This window comes from Bufo bufo, chromosome 3 (assembly GCF_905171765.1).
Source record: "Bufo bufo chromosome 3, aBufBuf1.1, whole genome shotgun sequence".
Taxonomy (NCBI): Eukaryota; Metazoa; Chordata; class Amphibia; order Anura; family Bufonidae; genus Bufo; species Bufo bufo.
In genome coordinates this window covers 44,581,510-44,608,149 of record NC_053391.1, presented here as the reverse complement: position 1 = coordinate 44,608,149, position 26,640 = coordinate 44,581,510, and the positions used below count along the sequence as shown (strand labels likewise).

The 26,640-nt window shown below is 48.1% G+C and overlaps 1 protein-coding gene across 2 annotated transcripts; it reads left to right on the top strand.

Moving 5' to 3' along the window:
* The first annotated feature begins 521 nt into the window (after window positions 1-521).
* Window positions 522-26,640, top strand: CCT8 (chaperonin containing TCP1 subunit 8). 2 transcript variants are annotated; one of them, XM_040423171.1, is made up of 16 exons: window positions 522-689; window positions 2,264-2,354; window positions 2,442-2,521; window positions 7,135-7,284; window positions 7,435-7,615; window positions 7,693-7,754; window positions 8,202-8,339; window positions 11,221-11,399; window positions 11,486-11,552; window positions 18,861-18,948; window positions 19,078-19,193; window positions 19,744-19,815; window positions 19,911-20,075; window positions 20,202-20,321; window positions 24,107-24,221; window positions 26,434-26,636. In XM_040423171.1, the coding sequence occupies exons 1-15, from the start codon at window positions 630-632 to the stop codon at window positions 24,197-24,199; spliced, it is 1,662 nt and encodes a 553-aa protein (XP_040279105.1). In that variant the 5' UTR covers window positions 522-629; the 3' UTR covers window positions 24,200-24,221; window positions 26,434-26,636. The 2 variants fall into 2 exon arrangements, with proteins under 2 accessions (XP_040279105.1, XP_040279106.1); XM_040423172.1 differs by lacking the exon at window positions 24,107-24,221 and having other exon boundaries at window positions 523-689; window positions 26,434-26,640.

The window sequence follows — 26,640 nt, the reverse complement described above, 5'->3', positions numbered from 1 at the left end:
TGTGTTTGTGCTTTACGGTGCACACCCTAATGCAATAGGCTGCGCACGCCTAAGGTCATCCGTCAAGGGTCGAAACGTGGCCAAAGATTTGTGCTGCACACTGCGCTATTCTTTCCGTATAATCTGAACAGAGCCTTTTAAACCCCACTGTTTTGGGGGTACTCGAGGTCATTACGGGGTGGGGCTGCTTGGAGTACAAATAAAACACTATTGTAGTGTATTCTCTACTACACCGCACACACTTTTATCTTAGATGTATCCTAACAGCACTTTAGAAAAATATTTATTGCACGTAGTAATAAAATGTCGCAGTAATATTCGCTGAGTCCTGCGCCTCCCCGTCCGACTCTTTGTGCGGCGCCCACGCCCTGACCATGCCGCCTGTCTGAGCCAGTGGCCAGGACACACAGCGGCACCCTGATCACATCGATCAGCGCGCTGCCTGGAAACCGTCCATTCCCTCCACCGCTCCCGCTCTCATCCATCGCTCGGCGCAGCAGCTGCTGAAGTCTGAGCCGCGGGGCGTTGTGGGTAGCCGCCTCTCTCTCTCGACTCCTCCCCCTCCTGTCTTCTTGCCGGTTGTGTGCGCGTCCCTCGTCTCTCTCTCCCCGGACACCGGAGCCGCACACATGGCGCTGCACGTACCTAAGGCCCCGGGCTTTGCCCAGATGCTGAAAGATGGAGCCAAGGTAATGAGAGTCCATAGGGAGGAGGGCAGACATGTGCGGCACATGGAAGCTTCCAGAACAGGCCGGGGGATGACAGGCACGTTACCGGGGGGGCGGACCGATCCCATCCGTACACCCCACCCTGGACTCAGCTGCCCGTACATGGATACTTGAGGCTCTTATGATCTCCTGCTGCCGATTATTATTACCAGTCTGATGGCTTATTGATTAGTCATGCCTGGTTAGAGGGGTCTGCGCGTGCTCCTCAGGCCAGACATAAGTAATCAATAGAATGTCAGTGCTGATGGACATCCCCTTTAATTAAAGGGTGCATCCTGTTCAAAATGGAGCACCTTTTTACGACAGTAGATATGACAGGGAAGACTTGTTCCCAGTGGTCCCCCACCATCCCATACTTATTAGGTCACCCTATTAAAGGGGTTGTCCAGTTTTCCAATATCGATGATCTGTCTTAAGGATCAGTGTGTCGTACACTTGAAGAGGCCACAGCTCCTGAGCCAGTGATTAGTGTTGGTGTGCTCCAGTAGAACACTTCGCGATGGAGCACAATGGGAGAGGGGAGGGTGTCGGGACTCTAGTTCGGCTTAGGAGTCCCTGCTCTGACTCCATATATAGCTATATTCATACGAGTCAGTGCTTGGGGACACCCCAGTGTATTTAAATCTAATTTCTGAAAAGTTTCTGCCAGGATTCAAACTCCCAACCTTGTACATTAGAGGCAAGGACCTTAACCACTACACTATAGAGCTACAGGTGAACCTGCACAGAGATATAAAATAGCACAGTTTAGCATTCAGCTTTATAGCTGAGGGGATAAGTTCCTTGCCTCTAATGTAGAAGGGGTTGGGAGTTCAAATCCCGGCAGAAACTTTTCAGAAATAGATGCTAAATTACATTTAAATACACGGACTCGAGCACATGCAGTGTTCGGCGATGTGCCGAGCATAGTGATGCTCCATCTACACTACCAGTGATGTCCTGTTCACATGACCTAGGAGCAGCTCAGCCTCATTCAAGTGAATGGGGCTGAGCTGTAAAGCCAAGTATGGCGTCTATGCGATGTAGGGCACTGTGAGGAGACCGCAGCGTCCACCATGGCCTCGTCAAACAGCTAGCTGATCATGGGGGGTGCAGGGAGTCAGACCCCCACCGATTTCTCATGGAAAACCCCTTTAAAGGGTTATTCTCATCTCAGACAATGGGGGTATATATCGCTAGGCTATGACTCTATTGTCTGATAGGTGCCGGTCACACCGCTGGGACCCGCACCTATTTCGAGAATTGAGCCCTGAAAGTCGTGGAGGGCGCATGCGCAGCACTGGCTTGGCTATTTCCGTTGGCCCCATAGAATGGGAGCGGTGGTCGGTCATGCGCTGTGCACTTCCATTCACTTCTATGGGGAGTCCTCTCGCCACCACTTTGCAGGGCTCCGTTCTCGATATTGGTGCAGGTCCCAGCGGGGGTGGGGGGGGGGGGTATTTTTATTTACCATTGTAAATTTTGGGTTGGGGTATTCTGGGGTGATGGATCTCCTCTCCTTTCTACACTATCTGGATGTCTTTTGTTCTTTGCAGCATTATTCTGGCTTAGAAGAAGCCGTGTACAGGAACATCAATGCCTGTAAAGAACTTGCCCAGACGACCCGCACCGCCTACGGACCCAATGGTACACAATCCTCCCCCCCTCCTCCATCCTCCATGTTAGTTTGCCTATTGACTATTAATCCATTTCTTATTCTCCTCCTGGTCACAGGGATGAACAAGATGGTCGTTAATCACCTGGAAAAACTCTTCGTTACGAATGACGCGGCCACCATCATCCGAGAGCTGGAGGTGGGTAATAAGGGGGCTCCAGTATCAATCATTTATAATTTTGGGGGAGATTTTGATCCCTTAGTGACTTGTGATCGTAATTATTTAAAGGGATAGACCACCCCATGTTCTATAGTGCCTAGGGACATTATAGGGGGCGTTCTCTGTTCAGCCCCTTCCTTGACTAACCATTGTGGAGCTCTGCTAGGAGAGCACTTCCCACTAGGGCGAGCAGCCATTTCCCAGCAAAAAAGCTGAAATAAAAAGTCTATAACCCCTTAATGACCACAATGTTCCACAGGAGCCCAGTTACATTAAAGATTTTCTTCCAGGAATTTAAATATTGATGATCTATCCCAAGGATAGGTCATCAATATCTGGTGGAGATCTGACTTCCGGCTCTTGGAAGGAGCGTTGCAGCCCTTTCCTCGGCCTTTGATATCATGTCCATCTGTCACGTGGCCTTTGTGCAGCTCAGCCCCATTCAAGTGAACACAGCCGCCATGCAATGTATGATACTGTGCATCGTGATCCATGAGCAGGCCTCATCCAAGCACCGCACCTGACCAACTGTGGAGCCAGGAGTCAGACCCCCACCCATCTGATATTGGTGACCTATCCTTAGGATAAGTAATCAATACTTACCGTAATGCCAAGAAAACCCCTTTAACCCGAGGGTCTGTCCTCCTACTTAAAGGTGTTTTCCGAGATTTTGATATGAATGACCTATCCTCTGACTTCCGGCACCCCCGGCGGTCAGCTGTATAAAGAGGCCGCGGTGTTCAATGACCTCTTAAGCCTCTTCCTAGGCCATGTGACGTTACATGGATCAGACGCAGCTCAGCCCCATTTAAAGGGGGTTTTCCTGGAATTAAGAAAATAAAATTATTGAAAATGCCTAAATATTACTTTATTATAAATATATTTCCAAATATCTTTCATTAGATATAATGGCTTGTTTTGTCTGGGGAGCAATCATTAGGAGAAATAAAATGGCTGCTGCCCCATTAGTTCACACACAACCTGTCCTGATCACACAGGAGGACAAGTTACTTCACAACACTGTGCTAAAGAGCTGCCTCATCCTCCTCTCTGCTCGTCGGGGATTATTATCCTGAATACAGATTGGATCTTCAGCTGAATCTCTGTAGGAATGGAGTCCATGAGGAGACATGAAGTACAGAGAGGACGGACAGGACAGGCAGTGGTAATGGAGACTGCATACAAGTGCTGCTGCTCATCAGCCACATCTCCACCCTCCTCTCTGTACTCCATGTCTCCTCATGGACTCCATTCCTACAGATCTTCAGCTGAAGATCTTATCACCTGTATTCAGGATCATAATCCTTGACGAGCAGAGAGGAGGATGAGGCAGCTCTTTAGCTCAGTGCTTTGAAGTAACTTGTCCTGCTGTGTGATTAGGACAGGTTTTGTGTGTACTAATAGAACAGCGGCCATCATAACTAATGTAAGGTATTTAGGAATATATTTATGGTAAAGTAATGTTTAAGTATTTTCCTTTTCTTAATTCCCGGAGAACCCCTTTAAGTGAATTGGCTTGGGCTGCGATACCAAGTACAGCCACTATACAATGAACGGCGCTGATCTTGGTGAGCTGTGAGAAGACCGCACTGCTCACCAAAGTGCTGTGGCCTTCCTCATCCGCTTCAAGAAGAAACCCATTTTCGTGTTTGCATTTTTATACTTGTACGTAATAATACATGAAGGGGTTAAACAGCTGATGAGCAGGGTGTCTGACGTTAGGCCCCCACAGATCTGATATTGATGACCAGTCCTGAGGTACACTGCAATCGTCCCTCGATCAGATATGAACTGACTGTATCATAAGTTATTATTATACAGTCGGTTCAGGTCTAGGAAGCAGCGGTCAGCCCAGGAGATGTGTCCAACACACAGACCTTTTTTCCTGGGCCAATCACGGTCGTTTTCAGGGGTAGTCAGGCCATATATATATTAGGGCTGCGCATCTTCACTCGTCTCACGATTCGATGCGATTACGATTATCAAGTCCACGATTCGATTCGGCGATGCATCAAGATTATTACCCAAGTCCCCTTGTTTTTCAATTTTACATCAAAAAATTAATTCAATCAGTCAGAAATTGCACAAAAATATTTATTTGTATCTGCTATTTAAACAAATCATCCCAAGTTCCCTGCATATCATATAGCAAAGTCTGAATGAACAAAACAGTGCAGCAGACAACAGTATTTATTTAAAACAGTACTGTCAGTGTCTCTGTAACATTAAACTGTTGTGCTGGCCTGGCTGGTGCAGTTAGTTTATAAGTTTTACAATAGTTTTACCATATAATATATATTATATAAGTCTCCAGCCCAGTGAGCCCACTCCAGTCTTGTGAGCCAGGTAAGGTCTCCTCGGCTCTCAGACAGCCAGTTTGTGCTCCCATGTGGCATGTGCTGCCTGCCACTGCTGCTCACTGTGTCTGAGTGTGTGGCACTGTCAGGCGGTGGCTGCGGCCTAGCTCGGGTCTCACTCGTCTCCTTCACTCCAGTCCTGCGGTCTCCTCCTCCTCTGTCCCCCCGCAAGACAGCCTGTTTTTTTTCTTTTGTGCACAGCACAGTTAGCCGACCGAGGAGAAAGTTCTGAGCGCTCTTGGGGGTACGAGGACGGGTCCGCTGTGCTCAGTGCTGCTGCATGCACGTCCGTCTCCTCTCCAGTCCTCCTCACGAGTCGACTCACGCGTGCGACACAGGGGGAGGGGGGTGTCACTGTCGTCACGTCAGCGGGAAAGAAGGCGCCAAAAAACTTTTTTTTCCGACTCGGCTCTGCACGGGGGACGCGACGCTGACGTCATCAACATGCATCGATTATTTAAAGCAACCGCATCGATGCAGAATCGCCGGGGGTCGAATCGCGATGCATCGCTGCATCGATTATATTCGACAGCCCTAATATATATATATTAGGGGTGGGCGATATGGCCTAAAATCTATATTGCGATATAATTTTAAGCATATGCGATATATATTGCGATATATTGTTTTCTATATTTGGGGGGGCGTGTTTAAACTTTTTTTACTTTTTATTTAATAACTATTAGTCTCCTTGAGGGCTAGAACGTAGAACCCTTGCCATATTCACCCTAATAGAGCTCTATTAGGGTGAATAGGACTTTACACTCTCCCTCCTGCCCTGTGCACACAGCAGCAGGGAGCTGATCCCCCTCCCCTAAATGGTGCCATCCCCAGATCCCCCCCTCCCCTAAACGGTGCCATCCCCAGATCCCCCCCTCCCCTAAACGGTGCCATCCCCAGATCCCCCCCTCCCCTAAACGGTGCCATCCCCAGATCCCCCCCCCCTCCCCTAAACAGTGCCATCCACAGATCCCCCCCCCCCTCCCCTAAACGGTGCCATCCACAGATCCCCCCCCTCCCCTAAACGGTGCCATCCACAGATCCCCCCCCCCCTAAACGGTGCCATCCACAGATTCTCCCCCCCCCCCCTCTAAACGGTGCCATACACAGATTCCCTCCCCACCCCACGCTCACAGGAATACATTTAAAAACTAATCAGTAACTTTAACTTTATTCATTGGTGATCTCTTTACTGGATACCTTACTAGGTCTTAGCTCCGGTAACAGCAGGCAGTGCGGGCGGGCGGCGCTCACTCACTGACGTCACGCGCCTGCGCCGCCTAGTGGGAGGAGCAGGCGCGTGACGTCAGTAAGTGAGCGCCGCCCGCCCGCACTGCCTGCTGTTACCGGAGCTAAGACCTAGTAAGGTATACAGTAAAGAGATCACCAATGAATAAAGTTAAAGTTACTGATTAGTTTTTAAATGTTCTACGGTCAGCGGCGTGGCCCTGTATATTCTAACCCCCAGGCAAGCGTCCCTGTCACCATGGGAACGCCTGGGGGTTAGAATATACCATCGGATTTGAGTTTTCACGCGCTCACTGAGATCGTGAAAACTCAATGATTTACTGTCAGTCCCTCCCCTCCTCCCCTTTTGTCATTAGTGGTCAGCGGCAGCCGCGCACAGTGGGGAGGGAGGGACTCTCTCCTTCTCCACTGTGCCGGCTCAGGAGAAGATGGTGCGCGCAGAGAGCGCGATCATATCGCGGTCCGACGATATAGGCGATATGCTCAAAATCCATATCGTGGCACAAATTTATATCGCATATCGCCTATATCGTCTATTTCGCCCACCCCTAATATATTTATATATATATTGATGACCTGTCGTCAGGATAGGTCATCAATATAAGATGAGCGGGGGTCTGCCACCCTGCACCCCCGCAGATCAGCTGTTTGAAGAGGAGGCACCGCTCCATGTGATCGCCACTTCCGCGTCATTACACTACGTGTCGTCTCGTCTGTAGCGGTGGCGCAGTGTGATTACAAGCACTTGTATTACACTGCAGTGTGATGAAGAGGAAGCGGCACTCGCATGGAGCTCTGCCTCCTCTTCAAACAGCTGATCAGATATTGATGACTTATCATGACAATAGGTAATCAATATATATGGCCGGTCAGCCCCTTTAAGGTGGAGAGATGATAGGTTATTTTAGTTCTGCACCTTCTGGGGTCCCCCTGCATCTGCTTTCGTGCAAAAGAAATGTAAACTTTTTTTAAATTTCATTATACTAGGTACAGCACCCGGCTGCAAAGATGATTGTGATGGCGTCACACATGCAGGAGCAGGAAATCGGAGACGGGACTAATTTTGTGCTGATGTTTGCTGGTGGTCTTCTGGAGGTGGCGGAGGACCTGCTGAGGATGGGGCTGTCGGTGTCTGAGGTTCGGCTTCACTCGCTTGAGTTGTGTGCATGTGGGCGAATGGTGAAAGCCATCTCGTTGGCCTTCTATTTCCTTGATTGAGCTTTGAGATGGACTGAATCTACACGTGTGCTCAAGTGGTTTTATTGCAGTCACCTTGTGTGCATCTAGGTTATTGAAGGCTATGAAAAGGCCTGTAAGAAAGCTCTGGAGATCCTTCCCGACCTGGTGTGCAGCTCCGCCAAGAACCTCCGTGACGTCGACCAAGCCGCCTCCATCCTACAGACGGCCATCATGAGCAAGCAATATGGCAACGAGGCCTTCCTGTCCAAACTGATAGCCGAGGCCTGTGGTAAGACATAGCACCACCTCAATGTCTTGAGCTGTTCTTCTCTGTAAAAGTCATTCATTTCGGATTCTGTTATCTAGTTTCCATCCTCCCTGAGTCTGGACATTTCAATGTTGACAACATCAGAGTCTGCAAAATCCTGGTGAGTCCATCACTTTATTTCCCCCATTGTAGCTTAGTGTCTTAAAGGGCTTCTGTCACCCCCAAAACACATTTTTCATTTTTGGGCTTGTTAAAATCCTTATTGAACGACTAATCCCTATATAGGGCTCTTACCTTGGTCTGTGGCTTCGTTTCATTAAAAATCGATCTTTTAAAATATGCAAATGACTTCACTACCAGCAAGTAGACGCCCTACTTGCTAGTAGTGAAGTCATTTGCATATTTTAAAAGATCGATTTTTAATGAAACGAAGCCACAGACCAAGGTAAGAGCCCTATATAGGGAATAGTCGTTAAAATCCTTATTGAACAAGGCCAAAAATGAAAAATGTGTTTTGGGGGTGACAGAAGCCCTTTAAGGCACATACGACGAGCCCCAGGAAGGAGTCTATATACTGTGTGTGATAAGCTGGACACTTCCTTTCCAGGGATCTGGTATCAATGCTTCGTCAGTCCTGCATGGTATGGTGTTCAAGAAGGAAACAGAGGGTGACGTCACCTCTGTGAAAGATGCTAAAATTGCAGTCTATTCCTGTGCTTTTGACGGCATGATCACTGAAACAAAGGTATGTTGTGCTTATGTAGGCTTTCAGTCCGCTCATTCAGTTCTTAGAGGAGGTAAATGAACGAGATCTGAGTTATTGCCTGTTTTTGATGTGAATGAATTCGACAATTTGAGAATAAATAGGCTTAAGCAGGTTAAGTGAATAAATATACCGGTATTTACTAACTGTGATAATAAAAAAATATAAAACAGACCAATCGCATACAGAATAGTAAAAATAATCACTGGCCTGCAACGCAGTGGGGGGGGGACTCCTTTTGCCATGTCGTAGCATATGGCTGCCACCCCGTGGTGAAATGAGAGAGTGGCTTTACAACCTCCTACCTGGGTGATTTTCTCCGGAGTTGCAGTTATCTGCCATTATGCAAAAAGCGTTATTCCTTACAGCCCCTCCTAAGGACGTCCACTGTGGAGCACCCATGTCTGAGATAATCACTCAGGAATGCAGCCTTTTCAGCACAATGGGGGCTATCTGACTATCCCTAAGGCTACTTTCACACTGGCGTTTCTGGGTCCGCTTGTGAGATCCATTTCAGGGCTCTCACAAGCGGCCCAAAACGGATCAGTTTAGCCCCAATGCATTCTGAATGGATAAGGATCCGTTCAGAATGCATCAGTTTGGTCTCCGTTGCGTTTTTTTAGACTGTCCCTAAAACGCAGCTTGCAGCGTTTTTGTGACCGTCTGACTATTCGGAGCCTAACGGATCCGTCTAGACTTACAATGTAAGTCAATGGCGACGGATCCGTTTTTCACTGACACAATATGGTGCAATTGAAAACTGATCCGTCCACCGTTGACTTTCAATGTAAGTCAAGACGTATCCGTTTTGACTTAGAATTTCTTTTTCTTTTTTATGAATAATGCAAACGGATCCGTTATTAACGGATACAAGCGTTTGCATTATACATGCGGATCCCTCTGTGCAGATACAAGACGGATCCGCACAAAACGCGAGTGTGAAAGTAGTTTAACTCGTTACATTACAAGGAAAATCATTACAAAGAATATAGGAGGTGATATAACAATTAAAGGGGACAAACAATCAGTACTTAATACTCTCAAATACTCTTACAATACATTTCCATTTCAGCGGGAGCCTGGCTCCAGTCAGACTGTTTTTAGCCCAAAATATGTCAACCTTTAAGTCAGAAACGGCAGTCCTGACAGCTAGCTGAAGGGGCTACTCGGACACTACGGCAGGAGACTGGTAGCGTTTTTTTGTTAACTGGACTATTTTAGAAAGTTATTTAATTTTGCATCCAGGAAGCAAATGAACAATAAAAAAAATTAAGAGCAAAGGTGTCCATAGCCTTTAACCCCTAGATGACATTTGCCGTACATGTACGTTGGATATCTGGTCTTTAAAGGGTTTCTGTCACTAGAATTTTCAGTATTAAGCTGGCTGACATTAGCGAGGTGCTAATGTCAGCTGCACCTAACTCTGCTATTCCAATGATTATCCGGCCCCCGTTACTGTAGAATTCTTAGTATTATAATATGTAAATGAGCCTCTAGGAGCGGTGGGGGGCGTTACTACTGCACCTAGAGGCTCCCGTCTCCCACCTCAAGTCACGCCTTCCAAGTGTTGATTGACAGGGCCAGGCATCGTTCGCATCCTTCTGCCTTAGGTCTCATGCACACGACAGTTGTTTTTCTCGGCCTCCGTTCCGTTTTTGTTTTTTTGCGGATAGGATGTGGACCCATTCATTTCAATGGGTCAGCAAAAAACGCGTCCGTTGTCCGTGTTTCCCTTCAGCAAAAAAAATAGTGCATGTCCTACTTTTTTCACGTTTGCGGACAAGGATAGGCATTTATTACAAGGGATCTGTGGAAAAAAACAGATGCCGCATCCGTTTTTTTGGGGCGGACGCACAATTTGCGGACACAAAAAACTGTCGTGCGCATGAGGCCTTACCCTGTGGAAATCTTAGCCCGTTCAGTATTCTGCGCAGGCGCGGTGAGGAAGCTGGCAGCCTGCGAGCGTCCTTCCCTCACCACGCCTGCGCAGAATACTGAACGGCGCGAGATTTCCACAGGGCAGGCAGAAGAATGCGAACGATGCCTGGCCCTGTCAATCAACACTTGGAAGGCGTGACTTAAGGTGGGAGACGGGGAGCCTCTAGGTGCAGGAGCAATGCCTCCCCCGCTCCTAGAGGCTCATTTACATGTTATAAAAGTAAGAATTCTACAGTAACGAGGGCACAGATAATCATTAGAATAGCAGAGTTAGGTGCAGCTGACATTAGCACATCGCTAATGTCAGCCAGCTTAAAGGATAACTGTCATATTTTCATCAAAAAAATCAATTTTAGCACATGTTACCGCTTCAGCAGCATTATGCATAAAGCAATCTTTAGTTTCTTCACTTACCGCTGTTTTCCTCGAGTTTTCCCCTTAGTTATGTCTGTTTTGAATCCTACATTGTGAGGGTCTTCTCAAGATGGCTCCTCTGCCAGTTCTCTGAGGCCAAAACTGCATTCCCTCAGGTCACATACAAACTTACTGTAGCCAGCAGCTTGCTGCAAGCCAATCAGATTGGATTACTGAGAGACACGCCTCCTCACTCTGAAGCCTAATGCAGGCGTGCAGTGTGAAGGACCGCCCGTCTGTCTTCTTAGCCGGAGACAGATGAGCCATAGCAACCGTCTTTTATGGGAGCAGTGGAAAGGGACAGAGGACATTAATGAAAGCTGTTATTATAAGGTAATTACAGATCTTTTAGCGATCATTGACAGACTAACTCAGGTATACAGGCCTAGCTCTAATAAACTAGCAAATAAAAAAAATGACCGTTAACCTTTAATACCCATTTTTCAGGTGACAGAAACCCTTTAAAGATGGTGCTTATTATGTATTATAATACATCTTTGTCCTTCCACAGGGTACAGTTCTCATAAACAGTGCAAAGGAGCTGATGAACTTCAGCCAAGGGGAAGAGACTCTCATGGAAGCGCAGGTCAAGGCCATCGCTGACGCTGGGGCCAACATTATAGTCTCGGCAGGCAAGGTTGCAGATATGGCCCTGCATTATGCTAACAAATACAACCTCATGGTGGTCAGGTGAGGCCTGTGAAATCAGAAGACCATAGATGTAGTCCTCATTCCACTCCATGGGGTTTAGGAACTTGTTTCTCTGTGTTTTTTAGGTTGAACTCCAAGTGGGATCTGAGGAGACTGTGTAAAACCCTCTGTGCGACAGCTCTGCCGAGAATGGTGAGATCTTCTCCCTCGCTGTATAATGACTTAAAGAAGCACTCCTGCAAAAATCATATACACTGCATCATGAATAGTGTAGGGTGTGAGTGAGGAGATGCCGGACACGAGTTCAGAGAAACATTAGGGTACGACCACACGGGAGTGGTCCTGAGCTGTTCGGGGAGCGGCCAGCTGCGGACCTTTAGCTGTTGCAAAACTACAACTCCCAGCATGCCCAAACAGCCTACAGCAGGGCATTGTGGGAGTTGTAGTTTTACAACAGCTGGAGGGCCGCAGTTTGAGGATGCCTGATTTAACTGATGAAGATGGCACTGGGTAGCCAAGCTGCAGTGTTAATGGCCGCAGAGTATTGAAGGTGCCGCACAGCCATATACAGTGCGGTCTTCATTAATCACTGGGTCCCGCACCTATCTTTAGAACGAAGCCCACAAAGTTGAAGGAGGGCGCATGCAAGGCCTCCCTACATTCATTTCTTTAGGACTGTCGAAAATAGCCAACTATTAGCTTGGCTATTTCCTTCAGCCCTATAGAAGTGAATGAAGCGGTGGGCGTGCTTGCCCGGGGCGCATCCCATTCATTTCAATGGGACGAGCGCACTGCTCAGCTATTTTCGACACTCCTGTACAAATGGTAGGCGCAGTGCGCCCTACTTCACTTTGCAGGCTCCATCCTAAAGATAGGTGCAGGACCTGCACCTATCAGACATTGTGGGCATATCCTAGCGATCTGCCCACATTGTATGAGAGGACACCACCCCCTTAAAGAGGTTGTCCCGGTTCAGAGCTGGTTCCGGACATATCCTTATTTTCACCTCTCCGCCCCCCCCCCCCCCCCCCCCCCCCCCCCCCCCCCTGACATAATGCTCTCCTTTGCCCTGCACTGAATTGCGCAGGGCAAAGGCTTTTTATGGAGATCCGGTGACGTACCGGGCTCTCCTTAGGTAACCTAGGCGGAGGCTTCCACCCAGCAGTGAGCCCAGTGACGTCACCTGCGCTAATGGGCGGGCCTGTAAAACGGCTAGGGCAACGCTACAGCCCGCCCACTATTTAGAGGGGCCGGTGGTGTGAAAATGGGGTTATGTCCAGGTTCAGCTCTGAACCCGGACAACCCCTTAGTGACCAAGCCTGTTTGGGCCCTAATGACCAAGCCAGATTTTGGAAATCTGACGTGTCACTTTAGCAGAGAATAACTTTGTAAAGGTTTTGCACATCAAAGTAATTCTGACATTGTTTTCTCGTCGCATATTCTACTTAAGTGGTAAAATTTTACCGATAAAATATGCGTATCTTTATTTAAAAACTGTAAATCTATGAAAATTTTTAAAAATTGGTCTTTCTCGTGCATGGCATTGGGGGACACAGCACCATGGGTATATGTCCAACTACCACTAGGAGGCGACACTAGACATAAAAAAGTGTTGGCTCCTCCCCGTTGGGCTATACCCTCTCCACAGACACTAGGCAGCTCAGTTTTGTTCTAGTGTCCATAGGAGGCAGACCTGACCTGCTTTTTTGTGCAGGTCATCCTGCTACTTTTTTATTTTATTTTTTCTTTAATCATTTTTTCTTTCTCTGCAGGTTTCGGCCTGCGGCAGGGGTGGCTCCATCGTGTTCCACTTTAGTTGCCCCCCTGCGGGCGCGTACTCAGGTACCTGGCAGCCACCCAGTCCCCAAACCTGCTTCCGCAGTGGAATTCCGGCAGTCCCACGGTTCCCGTGTTGAGTCCGCCGAGGGGGTGGTTACTGCTGCGCCTGAAGACGTCTGAGGGTGAGTATGTTAGATTAGGGATCCCACCCTCCTTCCCACGCCTGGACGCATTCCCCCCTCATGTTCCCTTCCCGGATACATGATACAGCTTTATTGCTGTGTGGGACAATGACTTGCCTCTGATAAGCTGCCTTGTCTCTGCTACATAGCTTGTGGGTTTTTTCTCTCAGCTGTATCCTGGCCCCTGAAGCCCCTGGCCTTCCGTTTTTTCTCTCCCTGGGGGTCTCTTCCTCAGCTCTCTCCCCCACCTGGCCCCCGTTCGTTGCGGCAATTCTGGGGCACTATCGCGGTCGCGGCCGTTCGCTCCCGGCCGCGCTCCATTACTTTAGTCCCCGGCTTTTCGGGCCTACTAGGCCGCAACTCCCCGCCCACTTTTTCTCTTCCCGGGCTTTCTCACGTCTCCTCCCCTCCGTGGGGGGAGCCTGGGAGGGGCCTCTTCTGCCTGCCAAGCCGGCCCCAGGTTCTCTGCTCTCTCTCTGAGAGGCGGTTCTTTCTCCGGCTGTCGGCTCCTTCTTTCTGCGGTCGCCATCTTCTGCGCTCGGTGCGCTGCACAACTCCTGGGGTCCGGTAGGCAGCCTCTGGCTGATTGCTCCACAGGCCCCTTCCCTCTCTCCCCTCTCTATTGCTGCATTCTCCTGCAGCCCTGCCACCTGAATGAGGTTTCCTGCCTACTATATAGCTGCTGCAGCACCTCTTGGGAAATGTTGTTTCCGGGGTTAGATAGGTCAGCCCTGCTGCTCTATGGGGCCCTCCTCTCCCGGCCTCCGTATCGGATCGCCACGATTTTCGTGCGTCCGTTGTCTACGGAGGTTTCCACGTGGTAGGGCCCCCTCCCGCGCGAATGGGCTCCCTCCATGGCGATTCTTCAGTCCCTGGCGGATTCGCTGGAGCGCTACCTACAAATTGCGGTCTCCTTCCCCCCCTGTGCCACGCGCACGCTAAGATACAGGGTCCCGCAAAGAGTAGCCCATGGTCCACCCTTGGGTGGTCTCAACTAGCTTCCACCCCTCCCCGGCATCCTCGGGTCCCCCAGGACAGGCCGGAGGCTGGTGACGAAGCCTTCTCTGTCAGTTGCCTCTGGGGACACCTCTGCACCGATTCCCTCGGAACAGAGCATCAGGCGGTCTTCCACCATGCAGAATCCTCTGCGTGGTCAAGTCAAACGTGCATGGTGGTTCCTACCCTACCAGGTTTGGTGCCCCTCTAGTGGACTTTCAGATGGCGCCCTCCTGCCTGCACAGGTAATTACCGCACAGGTAAGGCAGCCGTCACCGTGCTTAGCAGCTGGGACACCTACGCGGTGTCTCTGGTATGTACGCCCTCGTAGGCTGTGCACGACAGACCTTCCTGGCCCCTATCCAGGGGCTATGTTCTAGGCAAGCTGATAGTTCAGGCAAACGCCACTTGTAGGGTTGGCTCCCCTTCTCGGCCTCTAAGGGTTCTTTTGTAGTGCCTGTACCAGAGAATACAGGCCGGCCTTTATGCCGTGGCGATTACATCTGTCTGTTTCCAGCTGCCTTGTTACTTTCATAGGTAGAGTTCCTGCTGACTGGTTAGGTGTCCCTTGCGGCACTATTTCCCCCTACCGGGCGAGATACACAGGCCGCCTTCAATTGCTGTAGCAATTGCACCTGTCTGTTTCCAGCCACCTTGCTCCCTTCATGGGTAGAGTCCCTACACCATCTCCTGATGCTGTATCCAGTATCCCTGGCGGGCTCTATTGTTCCGTGCGGCACTATTTCTCCCTTTCCGGCGAGATATAGAGGCTACTCTGAATTGCTGTGCAATTGCCTCTGTTTGGTTCTAGTGGGCACCAGGCTACCACCTTGTGCCCTTCTTTTTTTATTTAACCTCTCTATCTCCAGGAGCTGTAGCCGTTGCTTCTGTTTGGCCTTATGGTGTACCTTGCGGCACTATTTCTCCCTTACTGGACGAGATATTGAGGCCACTTTGTAGTGCCGTTGCCACTGCAACCTCATCTAGAGTGCACCAAACAGCCATCTTACTCCCTTTTTAGGTGAGTTTCTGCACCGTCTCTGATGCTGCAGCCGTTACACCTGTCGGGCTCTATGGTGTGCCATGCGGCCCTATTTCCCTCTATTTAGGTGAAATAGAGGGCATTCTTCAGTTGCCATTGCACTTACCTTGTTGTGGTGTGCACCTGTCGTTCCTTGTGGTACCGTGTGGCCCTATTTTTCCCTTCCCGAGCGAAATATAGGTGCCATAGCTAACGTGGCAGCCGTTGCACTTCTCTGGTCCTAGGGTGCTCCATGTGGACTTATCGCTCTAATCTTAGACCTAGTACCTCGGCCATCTCCAGATGCTTTACCCATTGCACCGGTCTGGTCGTATCTCTACACTACACAGCCTCATTTCTACCTTACAGGTTGAGGACCTGTACCCTCCAAATGCGGTTGCATTCCTGGATGCTGTGGCTATGTTTCCACTCTCCTTAGTGTGCAACATGCAGCCACTTTACCTCGGTTTTCGGCGTGTATTTTTAGTGTCCCTGTCACCGTTCAACCCACGTGCTGGGCCCTATGGTGCAATCTGTGGCCCATACGGCTTCTGTATTACTGGGTGCTTCCTTCCCCGGGCACTAATCTGTGCTGCGGATGTTGGTTACTTCCCTTTACGGCATCCTGGTTCAGCTCGAATATGGTAGCCATATCTGGCAGGGGTGGGCCTGCCCAACCTCCTCCTTGTCGGTCTATTTCTACTTCTGGTGTACCCAGTACATGACTGATCTGTTCTGATCTAGTGGGTGGTCCACATACAACCACGCTCCCTACACCATGGCCTGGTGGTTGTTGGTTTTTGTGCTAGGGTTGCTATTGCCATCCTTATCAAATTCTACTTTCGGCTGCACTCCGCGTTCCACATATTATAAAGGAGTATCCGCGTTTCCTATTACAGGGCGGACCATTCCTGGTGGAGTACAGTGATCTCCACTGGATCTTCTCCTTGTTGGGATACGTAGCTTGCTGAGCTCCGGCCGCTGCGGTAGTTTTTCGGCCATCACTTGATGTCCTCCGCCACACGGAATCCTCCTGGGGTCAGCGACTTTTCCTCGCTGGACGTCCTCCCTGATGAGTCAGGGACAGAACCACTGAGCGTCACACACCTGCCTGGTAGGTGAATTTTCTGCTGATTGCTCTGACATAGGACAGGGTTCCGTAGTTCCTTCTGGGTCCGGGTGTTCCCTTATTTCTATGCTTAGTTGTACTATCTATCAGAGGGCAGTCCATCGGGACCTTGCTATTGTCTGCGCCCATCCGGTACTCTCTCCCCCTGGGAGCCTTCTGTATGTCGGTCGCAGCTGGTTTCTACATTTCGTGTAGTCACTCCCGCTTCTTTTATAGCGACTTCACCATTCCTTATGCATATGGGCGTCTGTTTTAGTGGTACAACCCAAGCCGCTGTATTTGCCCTCCCCGGGACAATGTATGCTGATTGCTAGCCACTATTCTTTGAATGGCTAGTTGTCCATGGACAATTCCTTCCCATAGGGTGGTTCTTTTCATTTTTTCTTGGATATTCTGGTTTTTGTTGTCCTCTGGTGGTTCAGTTCCTGGTTCCTTGTGAGCCCATTGCGGGTTCTCCTTTCTGGAGTCCCTGTCACCGTTCATTTGACCATACAGATTCTGTAGGATTATCGTTGTTTGGGAAGGGACCTGGGTTGATTGTTCCCCTTGCGGGTTCCAATAGCCTTTTGGACCTCATGGGATTCATGTCTGTCTTCCCATCCTCCCACTTCAAGTACCTGGTGTTGAGTGGTTTAGTGCTACGGTTTGCATTTCCACCTTATGGTATCCTTCGGGAGGGACCCCTCCTGTTTGTAGAGCCTTCCTCCTTAGACTTTTGGGAATACTCTCCTTCTCCTCCCATGTCTCTCAGTCCAGTGTATCCCTGCTGAGATTTCCTTGCCCTGCATCTCCCTGATACTTCATTTGGCCGGAGTTTCTCCGGTCTTGCGCTTCTCAGCGATTATTTTATTTTCAGGGGCTCGTTCCTCGTCTCCTGCTTTTGGGATGCAGGTCTTCTCTTATTTTTTTCTTTTTACCTGGCCTTTACTTCCTACCCCCTCCCTTTCCAAGGGTTGGCGGTTTTCCTTAGCGCCTTTGGGAGTTTTCTCTTTCCAATAGGACGTTTATCTTCATCACCTGCTTCGCGGTGGGGGGAGTCCTGCTCCCTTCATTTGTGAGCCTTGCTATGGCTTCCCTCTCCCCAGTGTGCCCCTGCTGAGATTTCCTGGGCTTGCATCTGGTTCCCTTCTTCCCTGATAATTAGTTTCGCTAGAGTTTCTCCGGTCTTGCGCTTCTCAGCGATATTTTGTTTTCAGAGGCTCGTTCCTCGTCTCCTGGTTGGGGATGCAGGTCTTGTCTTTTCTCTTTTCCTGGTTTTTACCTACAACCCCCTCCCCTTCCAGGGGTTGGCGGTTTCCCTTAGCGCCTTTTAGGATCTTTTCCTTTCAATAGGGCGCTTAACTTTTTCACCTGCTTTGCGGTGAGAGGAGACCTGCTCCACTCACATGTGAGCCTTGCTATAGCTTCACTCTCTCGTTTGGCCTTCAGTGATTCCAATTTCCCTTGCTCCCCTGGCCCTTCAGGGGTTGACCTCAGGGTGTTTGTGCTTTCGACTGAGACAATTGGGATGTTGGGTAGATCCGATACGCGATGCTGTCCTACTTTCCCTCCAGCCTTCTGCTGAGCTGGGTGTTCCTTTGCCGCCTTCTTGCATTTGGGACCTTCTCCCAGGCATTTGTCCTGGGGTGCTGGCAGTCGTCACTGTGGCCTCCTTGGAGTTTCTCCCTTGTTATGAGGCTTCCTGCCTATTCCGTGCTTTTCTCCTGTTGGGTCACATGGTTCTCCCGCACCTGTATGCCCACAGGTGGCATGGTTGTTCTTCCCACCCTCGGGGACTGCTTTGGGACGTCCCATGGTGCTGTGTCCCCCAATGCCATGCACGAGAAAATTGGATTTTTTGTACTCACCGTAAAATCCTTTTCTCGTAGTAGGCATTGGGGGACACAGATCCCTCCCTATGTTGTTTTACTTCAGCTTCTCCGGGCTGGTCTCTTGATCTTTCCCGGTACGGGAGTTGTTGGTTCCTTGCCTTTCTTCTCTCTCCTACTGCTTTTGGTACAAACTGAGCTGCCTAGTGTCTGTGGAGAGGGTATAGCCCAACGGGGAGGAGCCAACACTTTTTTATGTCTAGTGTCGCCTCCTAGTGGTAGTTGGACATATACCCATGGTGCTGTGTCCCCCAATGCCTACTACGAGAAAAGGATTTTACGGTGAGTACAAAAAATCCAATTATTTTCAACTGCCAGCATTTTCGGTGATCAGAGACGGCTTGTGGCGGTCTCTGATCACTGCCCCGAGCCCTCAGCACTGACTGCCAGAGCTGGACCTAAGTTATAGCGAGATGAGAGCTCAGTCTCTAGCAGAGCTCGGTGCATGTCCTGTGCAGTACATGGTTTTAATGGGTGTCTCTATGGGAAAGTGTAGGAGACTTACTATGTTCTTCCCTCCCGTAGACCCCACCCACACCAGAAGAAATGGGACATTGTAACAGCGTGTACCTGTCTGAGGTTGGGGACACACAAGTGGTTGTTTTTAAACACGGTATGTATTGCATCATGAGTTCCTGTGTTTCCACCTATTTAAAGTTGTAGTCCTGAAAACCAGACTGATCTGTATTTTAGGTAGTAATTGGATTGTCAATTTCTATTTTTTCTATTTTATTTTTTGTAGAGAATGATGATGGGGCCATTGCAACCATAGTCATACGAGGATCCACAGACAATCTAATGGATGATGTGGAGCGTGCTGTGGACGATGCCGTCAACACCTTCAAATGTCTTACAAGGGTAGGTAGAAGCCACGTAGACTAGGAGAAAGAAGCACGCTGAGGTCTTAAAGGGGTTATCCCATTTCTGTTCCGTGAGATGTGTCCCACCTCTGATCGCGAGAACGGCGGGCTGTCCCATTTAGTTGAGTGGAGTTGTGGACATGCACGTTTCCTCTCCCTCTCCATAGATTTTTTCTAGGCAGCATTAATTGGCTCCCTTAGTGAGCTGACAGCCGTCTTGTCTCAAGACAGACAGCAGATAATATTAGTTTGGAGGGGACCCATTTTTCTTTGAGAAGATCCATTACAGAGTTTCTCGCCTGTATTTCTGATTTATAAAGAACAGTGACCTGTCCATAGCGGGGTCCGTCTCCTGGCACCACTACTGAACGGCTGTTTGCAGGAGCTCCAGTGCCGGAACCAGCCACCAGAACTACACAGCTCAGTCCAATGTGCAATGATTAGGATTCGTTACGTGACTGGGAGCAGCGCTGTAATAACTAGGGACGGCCAGATCTGTGAAGTCCCGACATTTCCTCATCACTTAAGTGTGTTCTCCTCTCTTAAAGGATAAGCGTCTTGTCCCCGGTGGCGGAGCCACTGAAATTGAATTGGCAAAGCAAATTACTTCCTATGGAGAGGTAAGCTTCTGCTCCTATTAAGCAGTTCTGTTGGACGTGACTTGCAGTCTTTGCATCTGAATACACGTTGACTGACTATCGTTCTTCGGTTCCAGACTTGTCCAGGGCTTGACCAGTACGCGATCAAGAAGTTTGCCGAAGCTTTCGAGGCTATTCCAAGAGCTCTTGCAGAAAATTCCGGAGTAAAGGCGAATGAAGTGATCTCTAAGTTGTATGCAATGCATCAAGAGGGAAACAAGAATGTGGGCTTTGACATAGAGGTAAGCGTGCAGGCGTCCGGTAATGATTGGATCTGTCTCGTGCTAGTTGTGTGCACCACAACAACGATGGGCCAGGTCATATATTTGTAAAACGAGGCTTTTACTGATTAGCATCATTACCTCCAGGCTGAAAGCGCCGCAGTGAAAGACATGCTGGAGAGTAAAGTCTTGGATACCTACCTTGTGAAACACTGGGGGATCAAGCTGGCCACAAATGCTGCCATCACTGTCCTGCGAGTAGATCAGGTAAGTAGTCTAAGGATTGCGTAATGAGCTCTAGAAAAGTTCTGGTCAATAGGATTCTTTGAGGTTAAATGTATATTGATGACCTATCGTCAGGATAGGTCATCAATATAAGATCGGCCAAGATCCGACACCCCCGTCGATCAGCTGTTTGAATAGGAGACAGCGTTCCATGTGTGCGCTGCTTCCTCTTCATTACGTGGTGTCTCTCCTGTGGAGCTGTGGCATAGTGTAATTAAAAGTACTCACTCCATTCATGTAAAGGAGCGAGTATTAGTCATTACACGGCTCTTCCGCGACAACGTGCAGCGTAATGAAGAGGAAGCGGGCCTCACGTGGAGCACCACCTCCACTTCAAACTGCTGATCGGCAGGGGTGTCGGATGTCGACTGATCAGATATTGATAATCTATCCTTTAGTATAGGTCATCAGTATATTTTGCTGCATGACCCCTTTAACCCTTTCACTACCAGCACCGTATATGTATGGCGCTGGAGTAATGGGTAAACATGGCGACCACTTGTACGGGCGCTATGGCCGCGCAGGTCTCTGCTGTTTCATGATCGCGACCGGCAATAATGCCGATAGCGGTTATTAAAGCCTTTTTAGATGCCGTGAACAAGTGTGATCACAGCATCCAAAAGTTAAAAAACATGGGCTTCTTACCGGTATCCTCTGCAGCCAATGAGGATGCCGGTAATTGGTTTAAATACGCTGGGTCTCTCTGAAGAGACCCAGGGTATTGGAGCTGCAATTCTTATTTTGGCCAGCAGGCTAACATAAGAAATTAGCAATGCTAGAACCATTATCGATCTATAGTAGTTTTTTTTTTTTTTTATTGTGTAATTAAAGTGGTTGCCAGGTTATGCCATCATTTTACTATCTGGCATATAAATCAAAAGGCTTTATATAAAAGAAAGGATGAAAGAAAAGATTTCAAAACATTATTGATCCTTGAAGTGGACATATATAACACCTCAAAAAGAGTTTGATCGGTTATTTAATTATATTGTGCAATCAGTAAAACAAAGTACAAGTGTCTATGCAAAAATATAAATGATTTATTATGCAATAATTTAAAATGTAATCAATGTGAAACTCAATAATCTGATACACAGTGATATGCAGTACCCAAAATTCGCCACTAGATGGCACCAACACAATTACCAGGGTATACATAGTACCTCTCGGACATGAGATGAAGTATAACGCCCCGACCACTCTTTTGAGATATAAAAACTCAATAACATTAATAAAAGATACGAATCCTTGCTCTGCACAAACTATGACAAATCTCTGATAATGGGGTAGCAATATAAATTATCAAGCCTGGTATTGACTACGGAATGAAATTCTTCCAATCAGAGAGTTACCTCTGAAATCAATATTTAGGTCTTTTATTCAGTAATGTGCATCGTTACTGAATAGTGACAATATTGATGTAGCACTTTTAACAACTATACATCCGCCAACAGCGGGGAGTTTGCTGAATATCAGGCTGATTCATTTATATTAATACTACACAAAATAAAGTTCTACATTACCGAGAATGCAGAGGATGTGCAGAGACTAAGGGTAGTCAGCTCAAAGGTACGATCTGGTCATTAGGATCTTCTGTTTTTTGTTTTTTTTTGTCACATATGATAAGAACTGTGATGTCATTGTATTACTTCTGCTGTTGGTGTAATGTTACTCATTTTCCCCTAGGTGACACTATTACCTAAGCTATTAGTATCATTCTATTAAGGGTTAAGTATCCAAGTATGACTTTATCTCACATTTTATACACATGATCTCTGGAACCTAAATCAAAGCTAGAGGGATTTTGTCATGGGTCCCATAAATTAACAATGTGGGAAACATTCAAATGGTGCCTAAAAGTCTCTTTGATTGGTAGAAGTGTCAGAATTAAAGGGGTTCTCCGGGGATAGGTCATCAATATCAGATCGGCGGGGGTCCGACACCCAGCACCCCCGCCGATCAGCTGTTTGAAGAGGAGCGGCGCGCCGTGCCAGCACTGCCTCTTCTTCACTGCTTACCTTCTTGCCTTTGCAGCGGTGAGCAGGTGTAATTACACCCAAGCTGTCCCATTCATTTCAATGGGATGGATCACTCCTATACAAGTGTATGGGAACGATCCGTCCCACCATTAAAATGAATAATACAGTTAGGTGTAATTACACCTGCTCACCGCTGCAAAGGCAAGAAGGTAAGCAGTGAAGAGGAGGCAGTGCTGGCAAAGCCCGGAGAACCCCTTTAATTCTGACACTTCTACCAATCAAGCACAGACTTTTAGGCACCATTTGAATGTTTCCCACATTGTTAATTTATGGGACTGATAACAAAATGATGAGCCTTGTTTTCTCACAGAGATATCTGTGCCTCCCCTGCTACACCAACGGGTGATTGATGGTTAGTTAAAATACCACCTCTTTACAGATACTCATTAACAAAGTCCATACGTAGGCTACTTTCAGACTTGCGGCAGAGTGATCCGGCAATCTGCATGCAAACTGACAGCATTTGTAGACTGATCTGGATGCGGATCCGTCTCACAAATGCATTGCAAGAACGGATCCGTCTGTTTGTCATACGGACAAACGGATCAGTTTTAAAAAAAAAAAATTTAAACATTTTTAAAGGTCTGCGCATGCGCAGAACGGAAGGACGGATCTGGCATTGCAATGTAAATTAATGCCGGATCCGGCAACTGATCCGGAATTTTGGACAGAAATAATACCCGCAGCATGCTGCAGTATTTTCCTCCGTCCAAAACACCTTTCAGTGACTGAACTGAAGACATCCTGAGGCCTCCTGAATGGATTTCTCTCCATTCAGAATACACGGGGATAAAACTGATCAGTTATTTTCCAGTATTGAGCCCCTAGGACGGAACTCAGTGCCGGAAAAGAAAAACAATAGTGTGAAAGTACCTTTAAACGGTTCATCATATAATAGGAATATATATGACAGATACATAAATGTCCTTAGGAATATGTAACAATATAAAACGATACATATGTCTAATTGACTTTCTTATACAAAACTTAAGGTTGATTATAAGCGTGTATAGATATCACAGATTTTCTGCTTCATTAATAAATGCCAAACTGTAGAGGTAATTAGCACCAGCTGCGTCTGGAGAATATCCTTATCTCAGCCATAAATCGATAAGGAGACAAGAAGGCCTCTTTTCAGACTGGTACATCCATGAGAAGAAATCTTATTAATAGCGACCTTCCCATGACCCTCTCTCGGCCATCTTAAAAATACATACATATAGCAATATGGCCTCTTATAGGTATATATAATCAAATCCACCATAATTATGATATTTAGATAAATGTTTTTTACACTTATGAAAAAGCACAACATTATGATCTATTCCGACTTCCAGAACCCGAATGATCCTGAGAATAAAGGGGCCACAGCATTGATTGAGAGATGCAGCACCCCAATCCACCAGCCGTACTGGAAACTGCAGTCCACCCCATTCTCTTCAATGTGGCTGCACCGCAGGGGGCGAGTGGGGCCCAACAGTGAATAGACCGCTGTCCTGAATCAATGCTGCGGCCCCTTCATTCTCACAGACATACAATGATCATAAAGTGATGACTTCCTTGTGATATTCCTTCACTTTATAAGATGGGAATCTGTGTCCTATCACCTTCTCGTGTGCCAAGTTGCCGAGATCTCTACCGCTCATGACTTGCTTCGTAGAAGAGGGTTCACACTAAAGAGTAGCGCCGTTTCATGTTTTTCACACTGAACTGTGTAAAACCTTATAGATTATTATGGCCAAAGCAGCCGGTGGACCAAGAGCCCCAAAGCAGCAAGGACACTGGGATAAAGATGACTGGCAGGATGAGCCCGAGAATTGATATGTCTCTTGTTAAAGAGCAGGTGCCTTATTGTGTGCATTGCACGGACTACACACTGCATGACGTCACATTACTAACCGCCTGGTGTGCCTTCTAATGTCTTGATGTTAAATAACCAAACCAGTAAGAACTTTAGGATGTTAAAGGGGTTTTCCGGTCTTTAGATATAGATGACTGTGCCAGCGTACTGCAGCTCTGCTCCCGTTCATTTGATCGCAGTACGCCGGCAGGGCCACTGCTTCTGGCTCCATGAACTGTTTTGTTTCTGGCACCAGCGGCTGTCGAAAACTGCTGAGTGGTGGTGGTGCCAGGTGTCACACCCCCACAGATCTGAGGAGAGGTCATCAAGATCTACAAACCTGAAAGTCTTTCTAAAGAGGTTGTATGGAAAAAAATAAGGCTGGTTTCTTCCAGAATCAGCGCCACTATTGTCCACAGGTTGTGTCTGGTATTGCAGCTCAGTCCTTTTCACTTGAATGTGGATAAACCGCAGTGCCACACATGACCCTATGGATAAGGTGGCGCTGTTTCTGGAAGAAAACAGTTGTTTTTCAACCTCTTTAAAGAGGACCTTTCATGGGTCCAGACATTATGAAATAAGTAGGGGTTTGTGTTGGGCATAGTGCAGGAATGTAAGATCCCTTCTAGCTTATCTGTCTGGCGCTCTGTTCCCCCGCTGTAACCCCCTTTTTACTTTTCCCGCCTGGTATGTAAATGAATATCATTGGTACAGGGGGGAGGAGACGGCCCCGTTTCTCAATGGGCGTCTCCTTCTCCCTGGCTGTGATTGGACCGCGCTACAGCCAGGGAGAAGGAGACGCCCATTGAGAAACGGGGCAGTCTCCTCCCCCCTGTACAGATGATATTCATTTACATACCAGGCGGGAAAAGTAAAAGGGGGGCACAGCGGGGGAACGGAGCGCCAGACAGATAAGCTAGAAGGGATCTTACATCCCTGCACTATGCCCAACACAACCCCCTACTTATTTCATAATGTCTGGACCCATGAAAGGTCCTCTTTAAGTTCACTCCTATCTATCCACTCCATGTGCCTTATGCTGGGAGTTGTAGTGCAACGAAAGCTGGACACTTATGTCTCGTACACTGCATGAAAGAGACTCTTCTGTATGTTACGCTTTTTTCCGCCATAGCATAATACAGCTCATCATCCCTCAACCTGGACAGTGACTTTTATATTTCACAAAGTACTTCGTACTGTGTCATTCAGCGACAAAACCCCTTTAAAGGGGGTTCTCCCCTCTTGAACATTGGGGGCCTATCGCCAGGATATGGCTTCAATGTCCGATAGGAGCGGGTCCCACCTCTGGGACCAGCAGCTATCCTTAGAACGAAACTCACAAAAGTGACGGAGGGCGCATGCGCTGCTGCCCTCCATTCATTTCTGTGGGAGTTTCGGAAATGGCCAAGTGGCACTCTCGGCTATTTTCGGAAGTCCCATTGAAATGAATGGGAAGCGCGCCGCACAAGCGCAGCCACCGCTCCATTAACTTCTATGGGGCTGACAGAAATAGCCGAGCCAGCTGTGCGCCCTCCGTCACTTTGTGGCCTCCATTATAAGGATAGGAGCCATATCCTAGCAATATTCCCCCAAGTTCCAAGGTGAGACAACCCCTTTAAAGATTGATCTCTGCTTAAAGAGGTATTCTGGTTACATTTGGAGGGGGTCAGACAGCTGGGACCCCCATGGATCACAAGAACAGGCTCCCATGTCCACCGTTGCAATGGAGTGGTGGTCAGACATGCTCACTAACGTATGAGTCTGCCAGAGATAGCGAAGCATTGCACTCTGTCTTTGGCAGTCCTATAGCGATACATTGAGGGAGGGGGCACAGGGTCTCCGTTCTTGTGATCTGTCGGGGCCCCAGCAGTCAGACCAGCACCAGTCTAACAGTTGTTTGCCTATCCAGTTGATAGGGGACAATTTGTTGGAACTGTAATACTCCTTTATCTATATACACGGCAGGCGGGCCAACCTGCTAAAGCCTGCACCATAGTATAGTTATGGCGTGGGTGGTGAAGGCCGCCGGGACCCTGGAAGCCAGAAACAGCTACCATCAGCCTTGTTGTTGGCTTCCTTATAACACAGGTAGGTTCTCCTGGGGTTACATATCATACATATAGCAGGTGCTGCGGTATCTGTGAAGGTAAGTTCTATGAAGTGTCGCATGCTGAAAACGGTCTGGAATTAACGTCCTCTCTTATCCCCTCCTCAGATAATTATGGCAAAACCAGCGGGTGGCCCCAAGGCACCGACAGCCAAAAAGGACTGGGATGAAGACCAAGACTGAGCACTTGCGCTATTTATCTGTACTTTTCCACTATGGACTGTCCTAGGTCATGTACGGCCTCAGTCGCCGCTTCAGATTTTTGTTCACTTAAGTTAAAGATACTGTAAAATAAAATCCCATGTTCGTAATAGA

Bases quoted from the DNA above. Each gene is read 5' to 3' on its own strand.
- CCT8 (XM_040423171.1), top strand. From the start codon at position 630: ATGGCGCTGCACGTACCTAAGGCCCCGGGCTTTGCCCAGATGCTGAAA. The intron at 18,949-19,077 runs GTATGTATTGCA...TATTTTTTGTAG, and splicing joins AGTGGTTGTTTTTAAACACG to AGAATGATGATGGGGCCATT. The intron at 19,816-19,910 runs GTAAGCTTCTGC...CTTCGGTTCCAG, and splicing joins AAATTACTTCCTATGGAGAG to ACTTGTCCAGGGCTTGACCA.